The sequence below is a fragment of the Panthera onca genome, chromosome A1, assembly GCF_046562875.1.
Source record: "Panthera onca isolate mPanOnc1 chromosome A1, mPanOnc1 haplotype 2, whole genome shotgun sequence".
Lineage (NCBI taxonomy): Eukaryota > Metazoa > Chordata > Mammalia > Carnivora > Felidae > Panthera > Panthera onca.
In genome coordinates, this window is record NC_138339.1 from 80,595,352 (window position 1) to 80,618,110 (window position 22,759).

At 37.1% G+C, this 22,759-nt stretch overlaps 2 protein-coding genes across 4 annotated transcripts in view; both read right to left on the reverse strand.

The window, feature by feature from the left end:
* The window catches only part of LOC132681143 (2'-5'-oligoadenylate synthase 1A-like), a 47,250-nt gene extending 37,340 nt beyond the window's left edge, over positions 1 to 9,910 (reverse strand). The window contains exon 1 of the mRNA XM_060635314.2: positions 9,822 to 9,910. The gene's annotated coding sequence lies outside the window, so the exon portion shown is untranslated. The remainder of the gene's footprint in view (positions 1 to 9,821) is intronic.
* LNPEP (leucyl and cystinyl aminopeptidase) overlaps positions 3,250 to 22,759 on the reverse strand; it is a 92,288-nt gene continuing 72,778 nt past the window's right edge. For all 3 annotated transcript variants that reach the window (XM_078447774.2, XM_078447777.2, XM_078447769.2), the window contains exons 13-18: positions 22,124 to 22,280; positions 15,706 to 15,890; positions 14,109 to 14,270; positions 11,641 to 11,781; positions 10,910 to 10,991; positions 3,250 to 10,033 (exon numbers count right to left, since the gene is read on the reverse strand). In XM_078447774.2, the coding sequence (XP_078303900.1) occupies positions 9,902 to 10,033; positions 10,910 to 10,991; positions 11,641 to 11,781; positions 14,109 to 14,270; positions 15,706 to 15,890; positions 22,124 to 22,280 (859 nt within the window). In that variant the 3' untranslated portion in view covers positions 3,250 to 9,901. The remainder of the gene's footprint in view (positions 10,034 to 10,909; positions 10,992 to 11,640; positions 11,782 to 14,108; positions 14,271 to 15,705; positions 15,891 to 22,123; positions 22,281 to 22,759) is intronic.

Below are 22,759 nucleotides of genomic sequence, written 5' to 3' on the forward strand. Positions count from 1 at the left end.
TCTTTAGAAAAATGTCTATTCAGGTCTCCTGCCCATTTTAATCAGATTATTTGGTTTTCTAGTGTAGAGTTGTAGAAGTTATTCATATATTTTGGATATTAACCTCTAAACAGATCACTTGCAAATATCTTCTCCATTCAGTGGGTTGCCTTCACTTTGTTGATTCTCCAATATATTAATGATCACCATAGGAGATTGTAAGAAGGTATGGCTTCAAGGTTTCTTTGTGTCCCCAGAAACAGGTTTTTGGGTAAAGGGATTAAGAGACACTGTATTTGCTCTAAAATGCCCAACTTTAAGCCCTAACAATTACTGGAAGAGAATATTGGTTCTAGTTCTCATATCTGGAAGCCTAAGAAATTCTCAATTCTCAAGATTACTCATGGGGTTAGAACAGAGAAACTCCTTTTGTAGACATGACCAGGAACATAACTATCGCAGTGTCCCTTGATAACAGCTGTGCACTCCCACTCCAATTACATGTAAATCAAAGCAAGGGGTGTCCTTTGATAACATTTAGTGTCCTTTCACCTTCAGATAGTAAGTGTTCCTTGGTTTCACTGGCATAAGTAGTTACATGTCTCATTCTGATTTAGGTACTGAATTATTACTGTATCAACTGGTACTGGGTGTTTATAGGAAGCAATTCAGTCTAAAAAGTAAATACTTGCCCTACAGTTCATATAACTATTACTGAGCCCCCTTCTCCATGCATCCACTGAAAGTTTTAATCCCCACCCCACCCCATCACAGGAGAAATTTGGCAATGTCTTAAGACATTTTTCGTTGTCACACTGGGGGTGGGGGAAGTTCCATTAGCCCATATTTGCTACTTGCATTAGAGGCCAAGGATGCTGCTAGTCATCACAGAATGCACGGGAGAGCCCCAGATATCAAACAGTGTGAGCCTGAGAAACCTTGAGTTACAGGCAGTAGAGATACTGGGGTACTAGTGGGGTAAAAAACAAATAATGCAATACAGTGAATACAGTCATTACCCTTGTAGAGTATATAATCTGAGAAGATGTACCACTTTATATATACAATTTATTTATCCAAATAGTCCACACAGTATTTATATTTAAATACTTTATTTTCATTTCACAAAAAAGAAAAAGCAACAGTGTTTGCAATTACACATGCCTTTCAGTCAGTGCTGGTCATATGCAAAACAAGTTATCAGAAGTATAAAGAAAAATAAGCCTTTTCCCTTTACAAGTGACACAACACAATTTGCATATATATTATATTACACATACTGTTTTCAAAATTTTCCACAAAAGACAGGTTATGATACAAATTTAGAATTCCACCCACAAGCTCAGATTCAAAGAAGTGAAGATCCGTATAGGTGTCTAAATACAAAAACGTAATAGTTTTACAAGTTTCCAAATAATTACTTTTCAAAGTGTTTGAAAGAGACTACTACTCTTCATAGCAACATGGAACACTTGGGTTTAATCAAGACGGCTAGGAGACTAAGTTCGTCTCAGTGTGAGTTTGCTCATTAATGCAAATGCTCCAATTATGCTGTAATTCTCATTTCATATATATATATATATATATATATATATATATACACACACACACACAAACACACATACATACACAAGTGTATTATTGTACTGATGGTTTATACAGCGCAACTTCTGGAGCATTTCATTCAGCTAATCCATGACCTTTACTTCTTTGAAGTATTTCAAATTAAGAACTGCTCAGAGATATCACTAATGACTACCATGACTAATTTCAAAAAGGTGTCCCTTTCTCTCTTATTTATGATCATAATTACATGTGTCATGAACAAACTTTTGTTTTTTCTACAGCAGCAGGTATAAATAAGCAAAGTACAGGCTAATATTTCAACACTAGGACCTGAGAGTTTGATATGGTAAATGACATCTCTTCGCAAATGTTCTAGGAGTCCTATCTAGCAACGTTTCTAAAAAATATATATAATAGAACAAAATAATATAGCAAACCTTCAGCATTAGAAACAAAGATTGCTCAGAAGCTTGAAGGAAAAAAAACAAGGAGGAAAGAAAGAGAGGTAGGGAGGGAGTGAGGGATTTTACACATGCATTTTCTTTGATACAGACAAATGTGGAGTCCTAACATTTACCATGTGGTGGATGAAGAGTCAATATGATTCAAGAAAGCGAACACACACATCTGGATATATGAAATGCATGCAAAAACATAGAGCTGATGAGGCAACACCGGCTTACATGTTTAAGTGTACTTGAGTATAACATCTAATACTGGAGGAGGGGGAGGGGGAGGGGGAGGGGGAGGGGGAGGGGGGAGGAGGAGGGGGAGGGGGGAGGGGGAGGGGGGAGGGGGAGGGGAGGGGGGAGGGGAGGGGGAGGAGGAGGAGGAGGAGAAGAAGAAGAAGAAGAAGGAGAAGAAGAAGAAGAAGAAGAAGAAGAAGAAGAAGAAGAAGGAGAAGGAGAAGGAGAAGGAGAAGGAGAAGGAGAAGGAGAAGGAGAAGGAGAAGGAGAAGGAGAAGAAGAAGAAGAAGAAGAAGAAGAAGAAGAAGAAGAAGAAGAAGAATGGTCCAGCTAATGGAGAATGGAAGGGAGAGATGCAGCCACACAGAAGAGCTCTGGGTAAGAAAGGACCAACTTGCCCTCCCATAGATGGGTGTTGAAGACAGGAGGGCTAGCCCCCCAATTCTTAAGGGAATGATTTTTGGGCCCATGTTGTTATTCACTAGAACCATGGCAATAACTCAAAAAGTTCATTCCAAAAGTCAAAATAATTTTTATTGGCTACACGAGAATATGCTATCTATAGAACTGCAAGAGACTTCTGTAGATAAATCAGAATTCCAGCCCCCAAAAGAAGCTACTCTCAAGGGTCTTCAAATGAGTTCTAGGCAGCACTTTTACTGGCTTACCAGTTACTAAAAGATTAATCAGCAATGAACGTTAAACACACTTTTTACTTAGTATGATCCTCTTGCCTTTCTGGAATTTCCACAGTACAGGTCCCATCTCACCCTTTCCTTCAGTTTGAATCAATGTAAGAAATGCTGACCCTGATTAGCTTTCACAACTCAACCATGTCCAAGTGTCTGCTCCCATCTTATTTGCTGTACATTTGTTAGCCATTAGTTACACCACCCCAAAGCCTCTCAAGTCACAGGACAGGGATCTGGTGGGACTTTATTTTTGTTAGATCCATGCACAGCCCTGCAAGGGACTAAGTATTAACAAAAAATAATGAAAAAAAAAAGAGGGAAGCAGATTAGATATGCGCATAAATATATTTATACTTTTAAAGGCATATTTCCTAGAGAATAAAACAAAATAAGCACAGAACAACAACTATACTAGCCACTGATAAATGAGGAAATATGTGGGGAAGGAAGAAGTGAACTGTCTATTTATGAAACTCAATTTCCTTTAGGTCCCTACATAGATAGCCATGCGAAGAACTAAATACAAAATGAAAGGAAATATATTCATATGTATTAAGAATATTCCCCTACCAAAAATAGAAACCCCTCCAAAAAAAAAAAAAAAAGCCAAGTAAATAAACAATACACAACTATTCTACTCACTATTGCCAACACAGGCAATAAGGGAAAGGGGAGAAGGGGAGATTTGTCATACACTGATCCTCGATTTTCATTCAGTACCTATACATCCATGCTAAGAGTAGGTACAAAATCAATTAATACGAAAACATTTATATACATTTTTTAAAAGTTTGTACGCTATCCTTATCCTTTCCCCACTACCCACCCAAATTATCTCTCCCCCTAAAAAAAAACACCCCAAATTATAAAACTATTGCCAATGCAGGCAGTGAGGGAAGGGAAGCAGAGGAGATTTATCATACGTATGGACCTCCGTGTTTCATTATGTACTTACAAGTCCCAGCAAAGGACTGGTTACTAAGTGAAATAACACACAAAATGTAGCAAACATTTATATACATTAAAAAATTCACACACACACACACACACACACACACACACACACACACACACACAGACTTCCCCCACCCCCCACCCCTCCAAAAAAAGAAACGAAACATCTATTCTTCTACCACTGCCCACCAGGCAATGAGGGAAGGGGAGTAGGGGAGATTGTTCATAGAATCAATCGCAACTTTCATGAAGTACCTAAATAGTCATGAGAAGCACTAGATTCAAAACGAAATGAACACCAAAAAGAGGCAGAAACATTTATATACATTTAAAAAAACCACCTATCTTATCTAATAAGCCCATTCCCCATTAATAACCTCTAAAACAAAAAACAGAAACCAAGTCCTACAATTGTGCACAGGCTATAAGGGAAGGGAGAAAAGGTTTATCATGTCTCCGGATCTGGGCCTCTGCACTACATTTAAGATCTACAAATCCAAACAAACAAACAAACCAACAAACAAACCTGGTTGAAGTAAAACAGCAAGCCACAAAAACAAAAAAGCAAACAAAAAACATGCAGCAGACATTTATATACATTTTTAAAACCGTAAACCCAGAAATCCCCCATCACCCTGCCAAAAAAAAAACCCATCTAAACAACTACACCACTAGTCATTGCCCAGATAGGCAACAAGGGAAGGGGCCAAGAGGAGATTTTCTTCATAGAATGAACCTTAATTTTCATCATGTACCTAAATATCCATGGAGACCTAGGTACAAAATGAAGTAACAGAAAAAAGGAACAAAAACATTCATATACATTGAAAAGAGTATATATCCCCACCCTCTCAAGGGAGGGAGCGGTAGAGTAAAAAATTAATCTAAAACTACTCTAAACTATTGCCCACAGAGGCAATAAGGAAAGGGGACAAGAGGAGATTTTCATACAACCGGACCTCCACGTCTCATTAGGTACCCACACGTCCAAGTAAGGGACGCGGTACAAAATGGAATAACACAATATAGTAACAAACACTGTATATACAGTTTTCAAAAGTATATATTCTGCCCTTTGTCCCTTCCCACACACCAAAACTTCAAAAAAACCGAACTACTTTAAAATTATTGCCTATGTAGATAAAAAGGGAAAGGGAGAAGAGGAGATTGCTATCCATCTAGAACTCCACGGTTCATTAGGAACCTACGGGTCCAAGTGAAGGACTGGGTACCCAGTGAAATACTGTAATAAGGAAGTAAAAATGTGTGTGTGTGTGCACACACACACAGATATATATATACATGTATATATATATTTAAAAGTATTTACCCCCGAGCCCACAAAAGAACCCCTGAAACTAATTAACTACTCTACTAGCCATTGCCCATGCAGGCAATAAGGGAAGGGGAGAAGAGGAGATTGTTATACATCCGGACCTCCATGGTTCATTGGGTACCTTCCAGTGTGGGCACCCAATGAAATAATACAACTTGGTAGTAAAAACAGGTATATACAACATGTACACATCCCTGTCCCCACCCCCACCCTCCCCCCAAACCCCACTCCAACAACTATTCTACTAGCTATTGCCCACATGGGCAATAAGGGAAGGGTACAAGAGGAGATTGTCATACATCCGGACCTCCACGTCTCATTAGGTACTTTAATGTCCTCTGAGAAGAGCAAAGTACGAAATGAATTAAGTAATACAAAGTAGTAGCAAACTTATTTATATACATTAAGTACATACCCTACTTCCCATCCCCCCTCAAAAACAAAACAAAACAAAACAAAGTATTAGCTACTGCCCAAGGAGGCAATAAGGAAAAGAGAAAAGAGGAAATCTGTCATACTCTGAACTTCAATTTTCATTAAGTATATATGCATACATGCAAAGGGACATATAAAAATGAAATGTAAAAAAGTAGCATAACATACACACACACACACACACACACACACACACCTGAAAGAACGATATACAAGCCCGAGCCCCCAAGACTAGATCAAGACAAGAGCACCCACAGCTACTCTATTAGTTACTGTCCATGCAGGCAATATGGAGAGGGGTAAGTGGGACATGTGTCCTACTTCTGGACCTCCACAGTTCATTAGATATTTACATATCCATGGGAAAGATGAATTAAGTGCAAAATGAAATGACACCCACAAGATAGCAGCAAAAACATCTTGTACACATTTTTAAAAAGAACATACTCTGCTCTCCCCTCAATATCACCATCAACTTCCAAAAAAGAAACATCACATAACTACTCTGTACCTATTGCCCACACAGGCAATTATGGGCAGGTGGAAGAGATTTTTCACAGGACAGAATTTCACTGTCAGAAAAAGTTTACAAAGTGAAAGAAAATAAAAACATATCAAAACCACATATGCACATTAAAAAAAAAAGTATATACCCCCAAAAAGCCACTCAAAGAAATCAATCAACTATTTTATTAGCTATTGAACATGTAGGCAATAAGGAAAGGGAGAAGAGGAAACTTATCATACTTTTGGACTGCCACTTTTAATTTAGTACTTACTAATGCAGAGAATGAAGTGCAAAATAAAAGAATGCAAAAAAAAAAAAAAAAAGACAAAGAACCCAAAAAATAAAAAACAAAACAGTACAAATGGGAGTGTCAGAGGGGGGAGAGAAGAAGCTCTTTACAAAAGAGTTAATTCCAATAAAAACGAAATGACAAAGGCAAAGGGGAGAAAAAGAGTTGCATCTTATGTATGAAATTCAGATTTGCAGAGAATTTGAAATTCTTGTTTTGCAGACTCAGCTGAGAAAATGCTGTCCTCGGTGATGGTATGTGTCCTGAGCTGCACAATCCCATGAAACGAATCGGGGTTACGTGAATTCAGCAGTCCAACTGCAGATTATGGGTCCAGGTGCTTTAGTTTGCATAGACTCTTAAAATACAACTCAGTAACAGGCTACCAATAATCCAACAAACTCAGCACGTAACTTTCATTCCTTATTTTGCTATGCTCAGAAGGGACTCTGCTCTGTACCCAGTGAGACTGATGCAGCACAATATCCTCTATGTACCCAGAACTCTGCTGACAGCTCTTGTTCAATGAAATGAAAACATGAATGGCAAAGAGTATTAACATTTAAGTGGAAGCTGTGCTGGTAAGAAGTTCACAAATAACAGCAACACTTAACTTAAAGAGATCTCTATGTAAAACAAGAAGATGCAGGAAGGCACAAGCCTGGGGTGGAAGCTGACCCCACCTGTAGTTTAATGTATCCAATCTCTTGCTATTAAGGGAACAAACTAGACTCCTTGGATTTCTATTTCCAGATCTCCAAAGCATACGTTTTTCTTCTACAATTCCAGATTTCCAATTTTACCTTTCCTAATAACCTAGTATGATGTGCCCCTTCCATTACATTCATGTAGATCGTCTCTCTGCAATGAACATAATACTTGAAAACCAGCACTTAACTGTCATGGACCTATGTGCTTACATAAACAAGCGTGCTGTGACTGCTGTGCGTCCATCTATTTGAGCTCTACAAGATGCAGGGGCAAAGATAAGGTTTGGGGTAATATAATCTTCAAAAGCTAGTTATACTTACTATGTAACATGTTCTACTGGTTACTTAACCTTATATTCCTGACTTAGAGATAGTTTTTAGAAGTGCCATACAGAGATGGGTTAGCTTAACATTACAAATTATGGAATCCTGTGGGAAAATGTGAGGGGAGGGCTGCTAAAACTACAAACAACTGAGGTGAGGCCTATAAATAACACTACAACCAGTATAGATCCAGTATCATGGGAATGAACAGCTTTTGAATACAAAGATAGCAATGGATTACAAGTTACCTCTTTTTTAGCTCATGTTTTGATAAGTATTTAAACATCACCCTCTTCCTTCACACACACACACACACACACACACACACACACACACTCAGGAAAGATGCTATAATTCGGTACAGGATTTGCCATATGCAGAGTTAACATACATTACAGTAGCCATGTAAAGATGGGCAGGTAAAACTGAAAAGTCTTAACTGATTTTGAGAAGTAGCAAAATTTAAATTCTGTATCAAAGTGGAATTTAGTAATATAACATATGGTAAAAAACCAGCAACCAAAAAACCCCTCAAAGTTTAATATGTTTCCCCACTCTAAAAATATAAAAACACACCAACTTCCCATATCAACTAAACTATCATTCATTTCCGGAAGCACAAGACAAATAAAAACCTACGATCACCCCAGTTTCAATAAGACATCTTTAGAGGATTCTGTGATTCTCAGGATATAAGATTTTGTATTCTAAACCAGAGGTAAATGTTTAGAAAAGACTAAATTGGGGGAAAACACACTAGGACTAAAGAAAGCTAGCTTTTAGCTTGCTAGCATTTTAAATCTTGTTATATAAAAATATTTTCATAAAGTAAAATATAATTTTATACACAATCCCACATATTTTTTGCTTTATACCTGCTAAAATAAAAAAAAAAGGTGTCCTTTCCCATTGATTCTGTGGAGTGTTTTAAGTGCTTGAAAATGGGTATCCACTCTTTTTACGTACATACAAGATGTTTTCAAACAAAATATAAAGTACTCAAAAATTATTAGGAAGAAAGTCTTTCCCGTAAGAATCAAAGAAACTCCACAATCTAAGTATGAAGTCTGCATAGCTCAAAAAATTCAAGTACAGTATTTCTCCTTTGCAAGGAGTGAAAATACCACACAGCTGTGGACATCTTCCCTTTTCTTTCTTTCTTTTCTCAGCCGTTCCTTTTAATCAGTTAGTTTGGCCATGATAAAGACAAAACAAAACAAAACCACTGATTTTTCAACTAAAAAAAGGTACTGTTTTTGACAGTAGAAAAAATTCAAAGCCCACCATATTAAATCTGAATCAAATTACTCCTATCCCACATTCTCTTTATTCCTTTAAGGTACTATGGTGAACTTCAAATAAAAATGCTCAATTTCTCAAAGGCCCTATTTTAAAATATGCTTCTACTATGCTTCTAATATACCCTACCATATAACATGAAAATCTACATGAGTATGATTCACAGAGAAAGTGTCTATGATCAGGTAATGTCAAAGGTAACTTAAACAAATTATTTTTAGTAATAGTGATAAAGTCAGGATAAAAGACACCAGTAGTAACAAAATGCTTGCCATGTATGTAGACATACTTATTTATAACATAAGGTATATCTATGGCAGGGAGTGGTAAAGGTGTACAGATTTGGAGAATTCATAAATAAAATAATTATAATTAAAGCTAACTCAGTTTGAAACATTTTCCTAAAAGATGAAAAAATAATTATTAAATATTTGGAAATTTTAATCTTTTGCCCTTATTACTTAGTTTTTCAATACAACAAAAATTTAAAAATTCTGTAGCACCTGGCTGTTCTGCAGAAAAAAAAATATAAGTTATAGATCTTATTTAAACTTTTTTTCAGAAAATAAAGAGTTAATCAAAACCTCAAATCAAAGTAGGTCTGCACACCTGAGATCAGTTTTCTAACAGTTGTATGATTCATCGACTTCATTACCATAGTATTTGAAGCCAAGTGTTGTACCACATTCAAGTAACATCTATCAATAAGAAGCAACAAATGGCTGACAAACCAGCAGCCTGCAAAGATGATGGCTCCCATGGTAGATCTTTGCTTGTTTCACCATGTCAGTATTTTCCAGATACTGAGAAACAGAACAGAAGGCCAAAACAGATTTTTCCCCCCTATTTCTTTATCTTCAAAGTAGAAAAATTACTTACTGTTTTTGTAGATGTTGGTGCATGTAGGCGAATATAATTTTATAATAAATAACTACATACTTCCCAAAGACAATTCGAAAAAGACAGATGAAAAGTACAGACGGGCCCTGAGCTAACTAGAACTCCTAAGAGTGCAAACAACTTGGCAGCGGTTCTGGCTTCACCTTGGCTTTTTGCAAAAGCAGCGGAGCCCAAGTTAACAAGCTCTCTGAATGGGCGACAAGATGAGGTGCAGGTGTGCATGCTACAGCCACCACGTCAGAGTTTTAAGGTTCTTCTCCATCCATCGGATATTCAACTGAATGACTTCCAAGGCCTCCTGGACACAACGAAGCCGAAAGGTTGCCTCTGACTGATTTTCAAAGAACGCCTGGACCTGTAAGTTGCATGCAGAAGTATTTCAAAAGAAGAAAAGAAGAGTAAATAGTAAATCAGAGGTAACTCTGAATATCCTTTTCAAATAAGCTTTAACTTAGTCATGGCTATACTGATGTCTTGAAAGGAGTAGAAACAAAAAGTACTTTAATATTCAAAGTATTTACACCAAGTTTCTGATCAAGTATGGTGAAATCTGAAGTAATGTTAGAAATGAATTCCTCTTACTCCCACAAGGATGAATTTTTCCAATTCAAAATAGGAAAAAAAAAAAGCCAAGTAATAGTAAATGAAGTAGTCTAAAGTTGGAATTAATGTCCAGTTTTACCCTTGTAATGAAATTTTTTAAAACAATTTTATTACCACTTAAAAAGAAACTTTGTATATGCTGGTTAATTAAAAAAAATTATTTGTGGGGTGCCTGAGTAGCTCAGTCAGTTAAGCGTCTAACTCTTGGTTTCGGCTCAGGTCATGACCTCATGGTTGGTGAGACTGAGCCCTGCTTCCGGCTGGGCGCTGACAATGTGGAGCCTGCTTGGTATTCTCTCTCTCCTCTCTCTGCTCCTCCCTTGCTCGTGCACTCTCTCTTTCTCTCAAAATAAATAAAAAAACTTTATAAAAATTATAAACAATTATTTGTATCAGGAAGAGAAGGGAATATTGTTGAGAATGGAATCCAAATTCTTTCTCATCAGAATTTTTCCTCATTGTTGAATATTCACCTTTTGAAAGTAATCCCAATGCAGAATCACTAGCACTGACCACAGTAGACAGAGAGGAGGGGCAGGAATTGGCATGAGAAGGTACCACCTAACTTAAACCAAGTAGCCTAAGAGGAAAGGATTACCCGATCTCCCTAACATTTTATACAACCAACCTCAGACAAATGTGCCTTTGTTGAAAACAGGTGTGTTGACCCGGCAACAATACTTTGTATGGTATAGGACCCCAGATGAAACCTGAAGAAACACAAATACAAGAGCAAAAAGAGAGAAAAAAAAATGAGGCAGCTGTTGGGAAACAAAGTTCTTGAGTGCAAAGGAAATACTTTACTATAAATTACACAGGCCAAAGGCAAAGTGAAATCCTCCTCCAGGGTAATGAAGCTCAGTGTATTAGGAGTAATCCTACATACACTCACTGTCAGTAGGACGAAAAGCTGGGCAGAAAAAGGCAGGAGTTAAGGATACCCAGATAAATTATTAATCCATTTAATCTATTATTACTTTAAAAGAAATTAAATGCTCCATGTGCTACTGAGGTGGGTGTGAATTCTTAACTGATTCTTTGGCAATGAAGTGGTACTTTTCAAAACACATAACCCAAGAGCTATTCTCAAATAGTCCGTGGCCATGTGAAGCTAAGTGACTAAGTGTCAAGCCTGGTTGGGCTTAATTAGCATTCGAATGGAGCACCACCGTTAATGCCTCACATTATGGAATGACATTTACAAGGGTGGAAATTTCTCGGTGCTTCAGTTCAACTGTCAGTGAAGCATTTTTCCTCTCACAGCAAATCTTAAATCTTGTGAATCAATACAACACTGAGAACATTTTTAAATGCAGAACTGGAGAATACTAAAAATTAGTAGTTATCTGAGACACTTACTTCTGCACAAGCTTATTCCAGTTCTCTTTGACAAAATCCCATGCCAGCAAGTGCCCAGGAAAATGTCGGCCAGCGGTTCTAATGATAAATGACAGCTTCTGCGTTCGGATGATATCTCCACTGAGGCTCTTTTTCATTAACCTGGAGAGCAAAGCAGATTCGGTTTCCAAAATAATTATTCATCATGAAGTGATCACTGAACTTAAAATTAGTACCATTCTCCTAATGAAGGTTCTGAAGCAGTTTAAAGGATGTAAGTTTTGGGTCAGTCTAAGGTTGATCAATAGACTGAAAATTTGTCATTTTTTTTAAATAAAGGGAGAACTCACCAATGAGATAAGGACTTAAATATACTGTCACATAATAATAAACAGTTCTTGATGTAGTAAGCTCATTTATGAAATAAATTCAAATAGAATTTATTACAACTCTGAAGATTGGATTTTTTTCTGTTAAAAACCTTATTTGATATGAGTAGATAGGTATATTACTACTTTTTTAAAGTTTATTTTTTGAGAGAGAGAGAGATTGAGAGCACAAGTGGGGAAGGGGAAGAAAGAGAGTGAAAATATCCCAAGCAGGCTCCACACTGTCAGTGCAGAGCCTAATGTGGGACTCAGACTCATGAACCGTAAGATCATGACATGAGCCAAAATCAAGAGTTGGGTGCTTAACCAACTAAGCCACCCAGGCACCTACTCTTAAAAAATTGGGCTGTTTGATGTAAAAAGCAAGATACATTGCAGAATACACCCTTAATATTAATAGCTAACATTTATTGATACTCTCTAAGTACTATATTATGTTCTAAATACTTGACACAAGGCTTGAAATAGGTAATTATTACCTATCTCCATTTTATAGTAAGAAACTGAGGTTATGTAAAATTGTCATAGTACCGTAGCTAATAAATTCTAAAGCTTGGTACTTAAATGAATGCAGTTCTCATGTATCATGCTGTAATACCTGCTTATAGTGGGAAAACACATACTCCCAAGAGAATGCATAATGATTACTTTTTGAATTTTTTTAAATGTTTATTTAGTTTTGAGAGAGAGAGAGAGACGAGAGACAGAGAGAGAGAGAGTGCGAGCTGGGGAGGGGCAGAGAGAGAGGAAGACACAGAATCCGAAGCAGGCTCTAGGCTCTGAGCTGTCAGAAAAGAGCCCGACATGGGGCTCGAACTCACGAACTGTGAGATCATGACCTGAGCCAAAGTCGGACCCTTAACTGACTAAGCTACCCAGGTGCCCCTGCAGAATTATTTTTAATAGGAGGAAAAACCCAAATGCCCCTCAACATGTGATGGAGTAAATAAATTATGACAGAGCCATACTATTGAATACCGTGTAGCCATAAAAACAAATGAAATAAACTTTATGAACTCACATGGCAAATCTCAAAGACTGTCAAAGAATTAAAAAGAATGTTACAGAGCACTGGGTATAGTATAAACCTATGTTTAAATATGTAAATACCCAGACCAGGACTGACACTGTTAACAGAGAAGAGAGAATAAGGATGTAAGCGAAGGGTCAGATGAGAGACACTTTCACATTTTATTCCATGTTCTTAAGTATTGTTTAAATACTTTATAATGGAAATTTATTAGTAAAACACTACTATTTTAAAACAAAATTACTAATTTATACACAACTTTTCTCTGCTTTCTTGAGTCAGAGGCTGGCTACTACTTTAAAGAAAATGATTATTTACAGTGTATCCTATGGAAAGTGGATCTGGGCAGCTGCTAAGAATATCTCTGGAACACTATTAGGATTTCTCTGAGCAAAGTTATACAAGAGAAGCAATGAGACCCACATGCTTTTCCTTTCCTTCCTGCTGATGACTTTCAAGATACCTTCCTGTTTCTCTCAGTTATTTACAGTGCCTCTACCCTGACACTGATTGCTCTTCCTCCCAGGAAGCCCTACTTATTGCCCTTCTTTCCCCCATGTGAAACAACCATCGCTAGCTTTTCATCAGCTGAATGTTAAAAAGGAAAGGTCTGACAAATCCACATGAATGTATAACCTATAAGCTTTCACATGTCACCTTTTACTGAAGTGTCTGCATTTTCAAAATGATGGCTTGGACAGAGCAATGCCTTGACAAAAAATAATAATAATAATAAAATAAATAAATAAAAAGAAGCACTAATTGTGGAATCAAAGACAACATGTCAGGCGGATCAAAAAGTTTTTAAGCAGAAAGCAGAAGGGGACTGTGATTTCTGGCATCTCCCAATCTCTTTCAGGCGAAGCACTTTCTATCCATCTGTACAGGTCCAATCCCTGAGATGAAGCCCAACACATGCGGGCTCCTCCCCACACCTTCTAAGTCAGGTCTGGCCCACAAGTAAAGGTAGAAAACGGGAGATCCCAGAGAAAATGAGCTCCTCAACCTAGAAGCACAATGCTTTTATGCTTTTAGTTTCTATATATCATATTCCTTGGGTGGTTTCATACCAGTAAAGTTTCCGTACATCCTCGGAGCTGGCAAGAGCCTCAAGTATTTTATTCTTTTCTGCTTCAGAGCCTATAGAGACATACTTGCTTAGTAGGAATGACCAGCCTTTCTCAGTTTGTGCTCCGACCTTGAACACAGTAGTCATGACATCAGTAGGTAGGCTGTAAGAGAGGTACATAAATATGAAAAAAACAAGAGAAAAAATCCTGAATACAAAGGCAAGGAATTGACTAGTGGTGCTTTTGGAGTCAGAGCAGGTAAAAGAAGAGTCTTTACAACTAATAGTCAAGAAAATATTTAATTCAGTTGGCTGCTACTTTCCTGGCAGTGTGATTATAGGGAATATCAATCTAATTTAATGCAATAATTATTCACTAAGCATCCACAAAAACCAGGCAGGCAACTGGCTGGATACTGGGGACGGGAAGAAGAATGAGACCCACTCTCTGCCCTGCAGGAACACAGGGACTATTGCAACGTACAGAATGAATAAATGTATTGCGATATAGTGTGGTAAGTTCCATGGTGGAAATACAGCAGCAAGTGTGGGAAGAGTGGTGAGAAGAGGGGAAGAAACACAGTTTTCTGCCTTTATTAAGATCTCAGAGCTGGAAAGGTCATCTAAATCCCCCACCCCAACTTTCATCTGATGCTTGAATCTATTTCCAGAGTGCAAAATAAGGAACATGGAGAAAACCAGTCATCATCAAAAATGTTTCTTCTGTTATGTTATATTCCTAAATTAAAACAGACTTGTTTGACAGCTCACACCTATTTGGATGGGTGCTATCAAAAAACAGAAAACAAGTGTTGGTGAGGTTGTGAACAAATTGGAACTCTTATGCCCTATTTGTGGGAATGTAAACTGGAGTAACCACTATGGAAAACAATACAGCAGTACCTCAAAAAACTAAAAATAGAACTACCATATGATGTAGCAACATCACTTCTAGGTATACATCTCAAAGGACTAAAAGAGTCTTAAAGAGGTATTTATATACCTATGATCATAGCAGCATTATTTGTAAAAGCCAAAAGGTGGAAGCAACTCATGTGTCTATCAATGGAGGAAACAAAATGTGGTATATACACATAAAGGATTACTCAGCCTTAAAAAAGAAGGAAATTCTAACACGTGCTACAACATAGATGAACCTTGAGGGCACCATGTTAAGTGAAACAAGCCAGTCACAAAAAGACAAATACTGTACATTTCACTTACATAAGGTATTTAGAAGAGAAAATAGAATGGTGGCTGCCAGGGATTGGGGGTTGGAGAAAATGGAGATTTGTTTTGGTAAAGAGTTCTATTTTGCAAGATGAAAAGTTCTGGAGATTCACTGCTCAGCAATGTGAATATACTTACACTACGGAACTGCACACTTAGAATATGTTGATAGTAAATGGTATGTTTTATGTATTTTAATACAATTTGAAAAAAAAAATTTTGTTTGACAATACAAGTGCATAGAAATCACCTACATTAACACTTGGTTTTATAACATTTATACTTCAGGATGAAAAGATCCTGGTTTCAGTATATGATATTAACTTAAGAAAGAGTAGAGAGTTCATCGGAGTAGAAGCACATGTCACCTTTGAGTTCCATTAGATGCCACCCAATCATCAAAGAGCTTCATGGCAACAGTGCTGCAGTTCTCTAGGCCGTGGGTGCAAGCAAATTCTAACAGGACTGACCGAAGCTCTCGAGTAGATGGGGTGCCTTCATCAGTCCAAGTTTGCTGTTGGATTTGACTTTGAAGTAACTTAAATACCCTGGCCTAGAGAGAAAAAATGTTAATAATAATTAGGACAACCAGAAAAAATCAGGACAGCAAGATCTTTTTTCCCCAACATTTACCCAAGGAGAAAAAGGGGGGCATAGTTATTACCCAATAAATATCAAATGACACATGAAGCCTAAGTACAACTGGGGCAAAACCATTCAATAAGAAAGGCTATTCATAGGCTGCTATAGCCAACGGGGACTCTTAATTATATAACATTAAAAAAAAAAAAGAATTACTTCTATGCGGTAAGGAGAATTTCTTCTGTGTGTACTCAGTGAGATTTTTCCTGCCAAAAAGTATCACCTATAGCCACTGCTAGAAGCCAGTTGAAACTTTCTGACCTCATGACTTTAAATCCATAAACCCATAAAGCAATGTGAGAAAAATGTGCTTCTTTACTGATAGGTACATGTCTAAATGCTTCTGAATCCAATATTAAAGGAATACTTAAAATATCAACTAGCTTGATGATCTAACAAATTAATCTAAACAAAGAGGCAAGAAAATGAGGCCTGCAGGAAAGAAGAGTTGTTTATAGTTATTTCCCCAACCCCCCTCAACTTTTTATTTAAAAAATTTTCAGAGCTATAGTAAAGCAACAAGAATAGTATGGTGAACACCTGTATGTTAGATTCATTGGTTTTTAACACTCTTACAGCCCAGAAAATAAGTTCAAGTTCTTCACAGAGCATCATATTCTTCCAGAGTACCAGTGTTAATACCTAAAATGAATCCTACTTGGAGAGTTTTAAACTGCTGAGGCCATTTTCTTAGCAGACCTTCCATAAGTAAGTCTCTTGTGGAGCTATGAGAATGAAAAGAAGAATCTGTGCAAGAAGGACTCCACATTTGTGATAACATGTCAACTTACTTTTGCTTGCTTCAAAAGCAATGAAATAGAGAACAGACACCTTGTGGAATGTGTGAGTAACAAAGCCTGTGAATCATTGCGAGGACATGAAGTGGAAAAATACTTGCCATGCTGACTGATAATCCAAGGAACATAAAAGCAACGCAGGAGATCCTATTGTATACACATGGCTGCATTGGACATGCTGTCTCCCAGTGGCCTTTCTCAATGGCTTGATAGCAAACCATCCCAAATGAATAAAGAATACAAGAAAATTAAAAACTGCTCCTAACTGTCAAGTAGATACAAAGGAAGAATCAGAGGGGGGAAAAAAGTTACATGCTTGAAATACTATTTAAAAAACTCAGTGGAGAAAAATGTCAATGTTAATAAGAGTTTACTAAAACATAAAGAAACCAGTAGGGGAAAAAAGGTACTTTAAAGCACTGGAAGCAAGGGAACCCTGACTCTAGAAGATGCTAAGGCCAGTTCCTAAGCAGTTACTCCACTGGAATTATAGGGTACAATTTTACTAATTATTTCTGATACCAAATAGTTAAGATGAATTTCTCAAATAGTTGACTTTACATATATTTCAAATGATAACATAATAGAGCAAAAGATTTTATTTTAGAAATAATTCTGTGTTCAGAAAATTCCTGCTGTTTTAGTTTTATAAGTAATCCAGGTTATATTTTTAATATTAATAAACCATATCGCAAGTACTTCAAACCTAGAATCTGTTTTTCCATGGTTCTAAATTATCTTTTTTTTAATTTAAACTCATTAAACAATAGAATCCAATCCCCTGATTTCATAAAATGAAAATGGCAAGTGGGAAGAGAACAAACCAGATGGGTTAGACAAGCTACAAACACAGAGTATGCAATAAAATGCAAGAACAGTAACACAAAATGATTTTAAAAATAAAAAAGACAGGAAAGATGGTGGCGGCCCTTATACTATGTATTACATTGTGATTTACTGCTTTAATTTTATACTGATATGCCCAGGGAGTTCTCTCTTGGGTCAAGTGAGCTTCTTAAATGTGAAGTGTCAGCTTTTATTGCAAAAGGTTTATCCCAACAATCCCTCATATGTAAAAGAATGACAGACTTGTAAGCGATGAAACAGGAATATGGCTGGGATCAGATGTTAACATCAGATGTGAACAATTTGACACAATTGAAAAGTGCCTCCAGACTCTATGCACCACCATACCACAGCATACATCACTAAATGTGATTCAGAGGTGTGTGTTATGTAGGCATGTGCAGTCTAAATAACAAAATGACCAATATATTTATACAATGCTCTGGTGACAACATAAAAAATTAATTAGACACCAGTATTAATTACAAATACTATCTGAGGATTGGATCCAAGAACTCAGAAATGCCCGCCATTCTAATCTCCAACTATAGTGTCAGATTTCATATTTTGAGAGTGTTGATGGCATCAGAATGTCCTAAGAATGGAATAACAATTTCAGAGACAGTTTCTCCCTCTTGATGACCTAAAGCTAACCTGACCTTTAATTAACAGTCAAGTGTACGACATCTACAGCAGTAAAAGGGCCCACAGGCTCACACATATACACTAAGGCTGCTCTTGCCCTCTAAGCATCAGTCCTCTGGACCCCACCCTGAAGTATGTTCTTCATAAACACACGCCTGCCCAGCAAACAGGAAACTATCATCTAGGATGAAGACGCAGAGTTACTCAAGCATGACAGTAAGAAAATATTCAAAATGTCTAACTTCTTAGATTGAGTTTAGCACCTATGTTCACAGCATAGAGATAGCTTGAGGTAAGTATCAAGTGCTTTCTGACACTAGGCTCTCAACAGAGTGACTGGAGAGAGGCAGGTGTAAGAATGGCTTCTGCCAACATGAAATTTAACTAGCTGGGCAGCTTCAAGAATATTCTGCTAACTCTTATGGTATATTCACTACCAAACACTATCCTTTAATAGTAAAAAAAAAAAACAAAAACAAAAAACACGAGTGGTATGTAGTTATTTATTGCTACCTATAGTGGGTTGAATAGTGTGCCCTCCCCCACCCCCAAAATTCAGGTCTGCCTAGAATCTTTGAATGTAAACTTATCTGGGAATAGGTTTTTGCAGACTTAACCAATTTAAGGTAAGGTCATACTGAATTATGGTAGGCTCTAATCTAATGACTGGTGCCCTTATAAGAACAGGGAAATTTGGACCCGGAAACAAAGGGAGAATGCCATGTAAAGACAGAGGCGGAAATTACAGTGATGCATCTATAAGCTAAAGAGTGCCAAGGATTGCTGGCAACCACCTGAAGCTAGGAGACAGGCATGGAAGAGATTTTCCCTCAGAAGGAACCAATCTGCTCTCCCAGCACCTCAATTTTAGCCTTCTAGCTTCCAGAACTGTGGGAGAATATGTTTTTATTGTTTTAAGACAACAGGTTTTACTAATTTATTATGGCAGCCCTAGGAAACTAAAAAAAACTACCCCAAATGGTGTTGATTTGATATGGCACTAATAACCTCAAAAGTAGTTATAAAAACTCAATAAGAGAAAAATCTCTGTATACAATGAAGCACACTGGTGCTGGGCCAACTGGATAGCTGTATCAAAAACATGAATCTTTGTGTCTCACTAACAGCATACACGAAAATCAATTCCAGGTGGATCATAGATCTAAATGTGTAAGGTAAAATAATAAAGTCTCCAGAAGAGAACAAAGGAGAATATCCTTGGGTTGGCAGAGTTCATACACTAAAATTAAGAATTTACGCTAATCAAAAAGCATAATTAAGAGATTGAAAAAGCAAGCCAGAGGGGGAGAAGATACTTGTAAATGTACAAGAGCAACAAAGGACTCATCTCTTGAATATACAAAGAGCTGTACAAATGGATCAGAAAAAGACAGAATATCCAATGGAAAAAACATCAGAGACTTGGGCATTTAACAAAAGTGTACCTCCAATGGTCATTAAACAAATCAAAAGGAATTCATCTTCACTAGTCATTAGGGAAATACAAACTAAAGCCAAAATTGCAATACCACTATGCTCCCAACCAAATGGCTAAAGGGAGTAAGATTTACTATTAATACGAAGTGTTGGCAAGGATATAGAGCCAGAACAGAACTCAAATTCTCATGCATTGCTGACGGAGCACAAAGTGCTATAATGTCGAACTACGATTTGATAGTACAGTATTAACTACGAATATGTTATGAGTCAGCAATTTCACTTTCAGACACAGCCCATAGAAATGCATACAGATATTCACAACAGATATGTATAAGAATATTCATAGTATTGTGATTCATAATAGCTGCAAACTGTGAACAATGCACATGTCCAGCTATGGTTGCTGAAGTGGCTAACAAAGGGCCAATTTCTTTGATATGCTAACAGGAGAAAGTCGGTGTTGGAGCCCTAAAGAGATCAATATGTTATTTGCATACTTCTTGAAAATTCGTACAAATACTATTAAAAAAGTCATTAACATTTTGCATATAAAAGAAATCTCAAATAGTAAGTTGACAACTTTATTTTCAAGGAACTAGATGTAAGTCCGTCATTTTAAACCTTAAACACATGGTCTACAAGTTTTTCAAACTGTTTTAATTTAAAATCTCAATTAAAAAAATGATAGGAAAGAAACAGCCTTGATCTTTCCAACAAAAAGGTATCTTTTGAAAGAGACATTGCTAGAATACAAATTAATTTAAAATACAGCAATATAATACAAATGGTGGGTTTGAGAGTGGAACTAATCTGGGTTTGAAGCTCAGCTTTAAAATTTACTTGGTAAATGACTTTGGGGAAGTTAAGTAGTCTCCTCATCCGTATAACGGGGGTAGAAATATCTATCTGGCAGTGTGCCTCGGTGGTTCAGTCAGTTAAGCGTCCAACTTCAGCTCAGGTCATGATCTCGTGGCTCATGAGTTCGAGCCCAGCGTCAGGCTCTGTGCTGACAGCTTGGACCCTGGAGCCTGCTTGGGATTCTGTGTCTCCCTCTCTCTCTCTGCCCCTCCCCCATTCATGCTGTCTCTCTCAAAAATAAACATTAAAAAATAAAAGAAGTATCTATCTGGCATTGTGTGAAGATTATACAAGGTTATCTACATTAAGCACTAAGCATGGTGTGCAGAATAAAACAAGCCCTGAAATGTACCAGTTTCTGGTGTATTTCCTCATTTGCTCAATATTTATTGAGTAACACTATGCGCTGAGTCACATTCTGAAGACTCTGGTTTTTATTAACGATGGTGATAGATAGCCTTATGATATAGAAGAATGATAAAAATCCTAACAGTTTGAAAAAACCTCAGAAATCATCTAACTTACATATTACAGTTATGGGTAAGGATAGTCATGGCTCTTTTAGGGTCAGATCAGAGACTTGGGAAGAAGGGTACTTTTCAAGCTCCATATGGCCCACCAGCCATGTACTGCCTCCCGTCACTGTGATGAGAGAACTCATAACAGGGGAAGTGCAGAACAGTAAGAGGCAGAAAGGAGGTTGTTTCTTTTTTAATAATAAAAAAAAAAAAAAAGAGAGAGAGAGAGAAAAATAGAGACAGAGACACAGAGAGAGAGAGAGATGTAATCTAACCCATTCCTTTGACCAGTAAGAACATCAAAACCCTAAAAGAAATTCTCATTTCTATTCTAATACTTTCTTCCTTTTTCTGAGAGATTCCTTTTGTCTGGGCCCTGGCAAACCTGACTGATTCATAAAGCAAACCTTATTGTCAGAATGTGCTGATTCAGAGAGCAAGATGAAACAAAGAATTCATCTCTCCTTCCCAAGCTTTTAAAGACTCTGTCAACAGTTTAATATTTAAAGTGTCTAAACCAGCAACTGTTAAGATCAAGAAACTGGTTTTAAAAAAGTAAAGCAGTCACCACTACCAAGATTCCTTTAGTGCTCTGCAGATAAATCTATCCACCAGCATCATCATCCATAAGACAGTTATCAGTAAGGACTCCTAAAACAGAATATTCTTCAATACAAACATAACTGTCATTTCATAATGACCACTAGGAAATCAGTGGGGAACACCACATTGCAAAAGGACCCATTTTGAGCATTTATTATATAGAAATAAACTGAGATTTGAAGAGAGTTTTCTTTTCATGTGATCTCATTTTGGCAGCAGTGTCAGAAGGCTGTATTTTGATAGTCAAACAATACCATGTCACGCTAAGCCTTTATCAATTCTTCCTGGTAAGCAATGCCATTTTGATTCAAAGTAAAGATTTCACCACTAGTAGAGTGAAGAAAAGGGAACGTGACCGGCTGCCTTTACAGCCTAGAACTGTGAATGACACATTAAAGGCAAGCAACAAAGACAAGTTGGCAATAAGGTAGACTCACAACTACTCTTGAGGCCAGATCCATGTGTCCCAGCTTTTCAAGGAGGTTATAGATGAGGCCTGTCTGGAACAGGGCTTCAGTGATGGGGGCGGTATAGGTCTCATTTCCAAGGTAATCAATCAAATCAAAGGCCCTTTGAAGAGACACCTTGCCTAGGCTAAAGGGTAAAAGAACAGAAAAGTCAATATGCTGAGAGAAGCAGATGAACTTTATACACATGCTGAGAAACTTCAGGAATAGATGGTGAGTCTTCAAGAACTAAAATGTAAGCTTAAAGTGGCATTCTGTAAAGTTAGACTAAATATTATTATCTTTGATTAAGTTCATGTGTGTGACCCAAGGTTAAAGATACATTTCATGAGAAAGATAAACAATAGCTCAGGTTTTATTCCCTAAGTTACCTATAAATTGCTACTGAGTCATGCTACTGAGACATAAGTCAGTGTCTTAGATGAGAAAAGATGAAGAGTACTAATTTTATTTAATTAATTAATTAATTTATTTATTTCATATATTTACCAGGTGAGAGCAAGTGGCATAAAGAGGATCTGAATCAAAAAAAAAATATTTTGTTATTTGTATGGAAATTTGTCAAACTCGTTAAGTCAAGGTCCACTGTGAATTTACGGTGAGTGC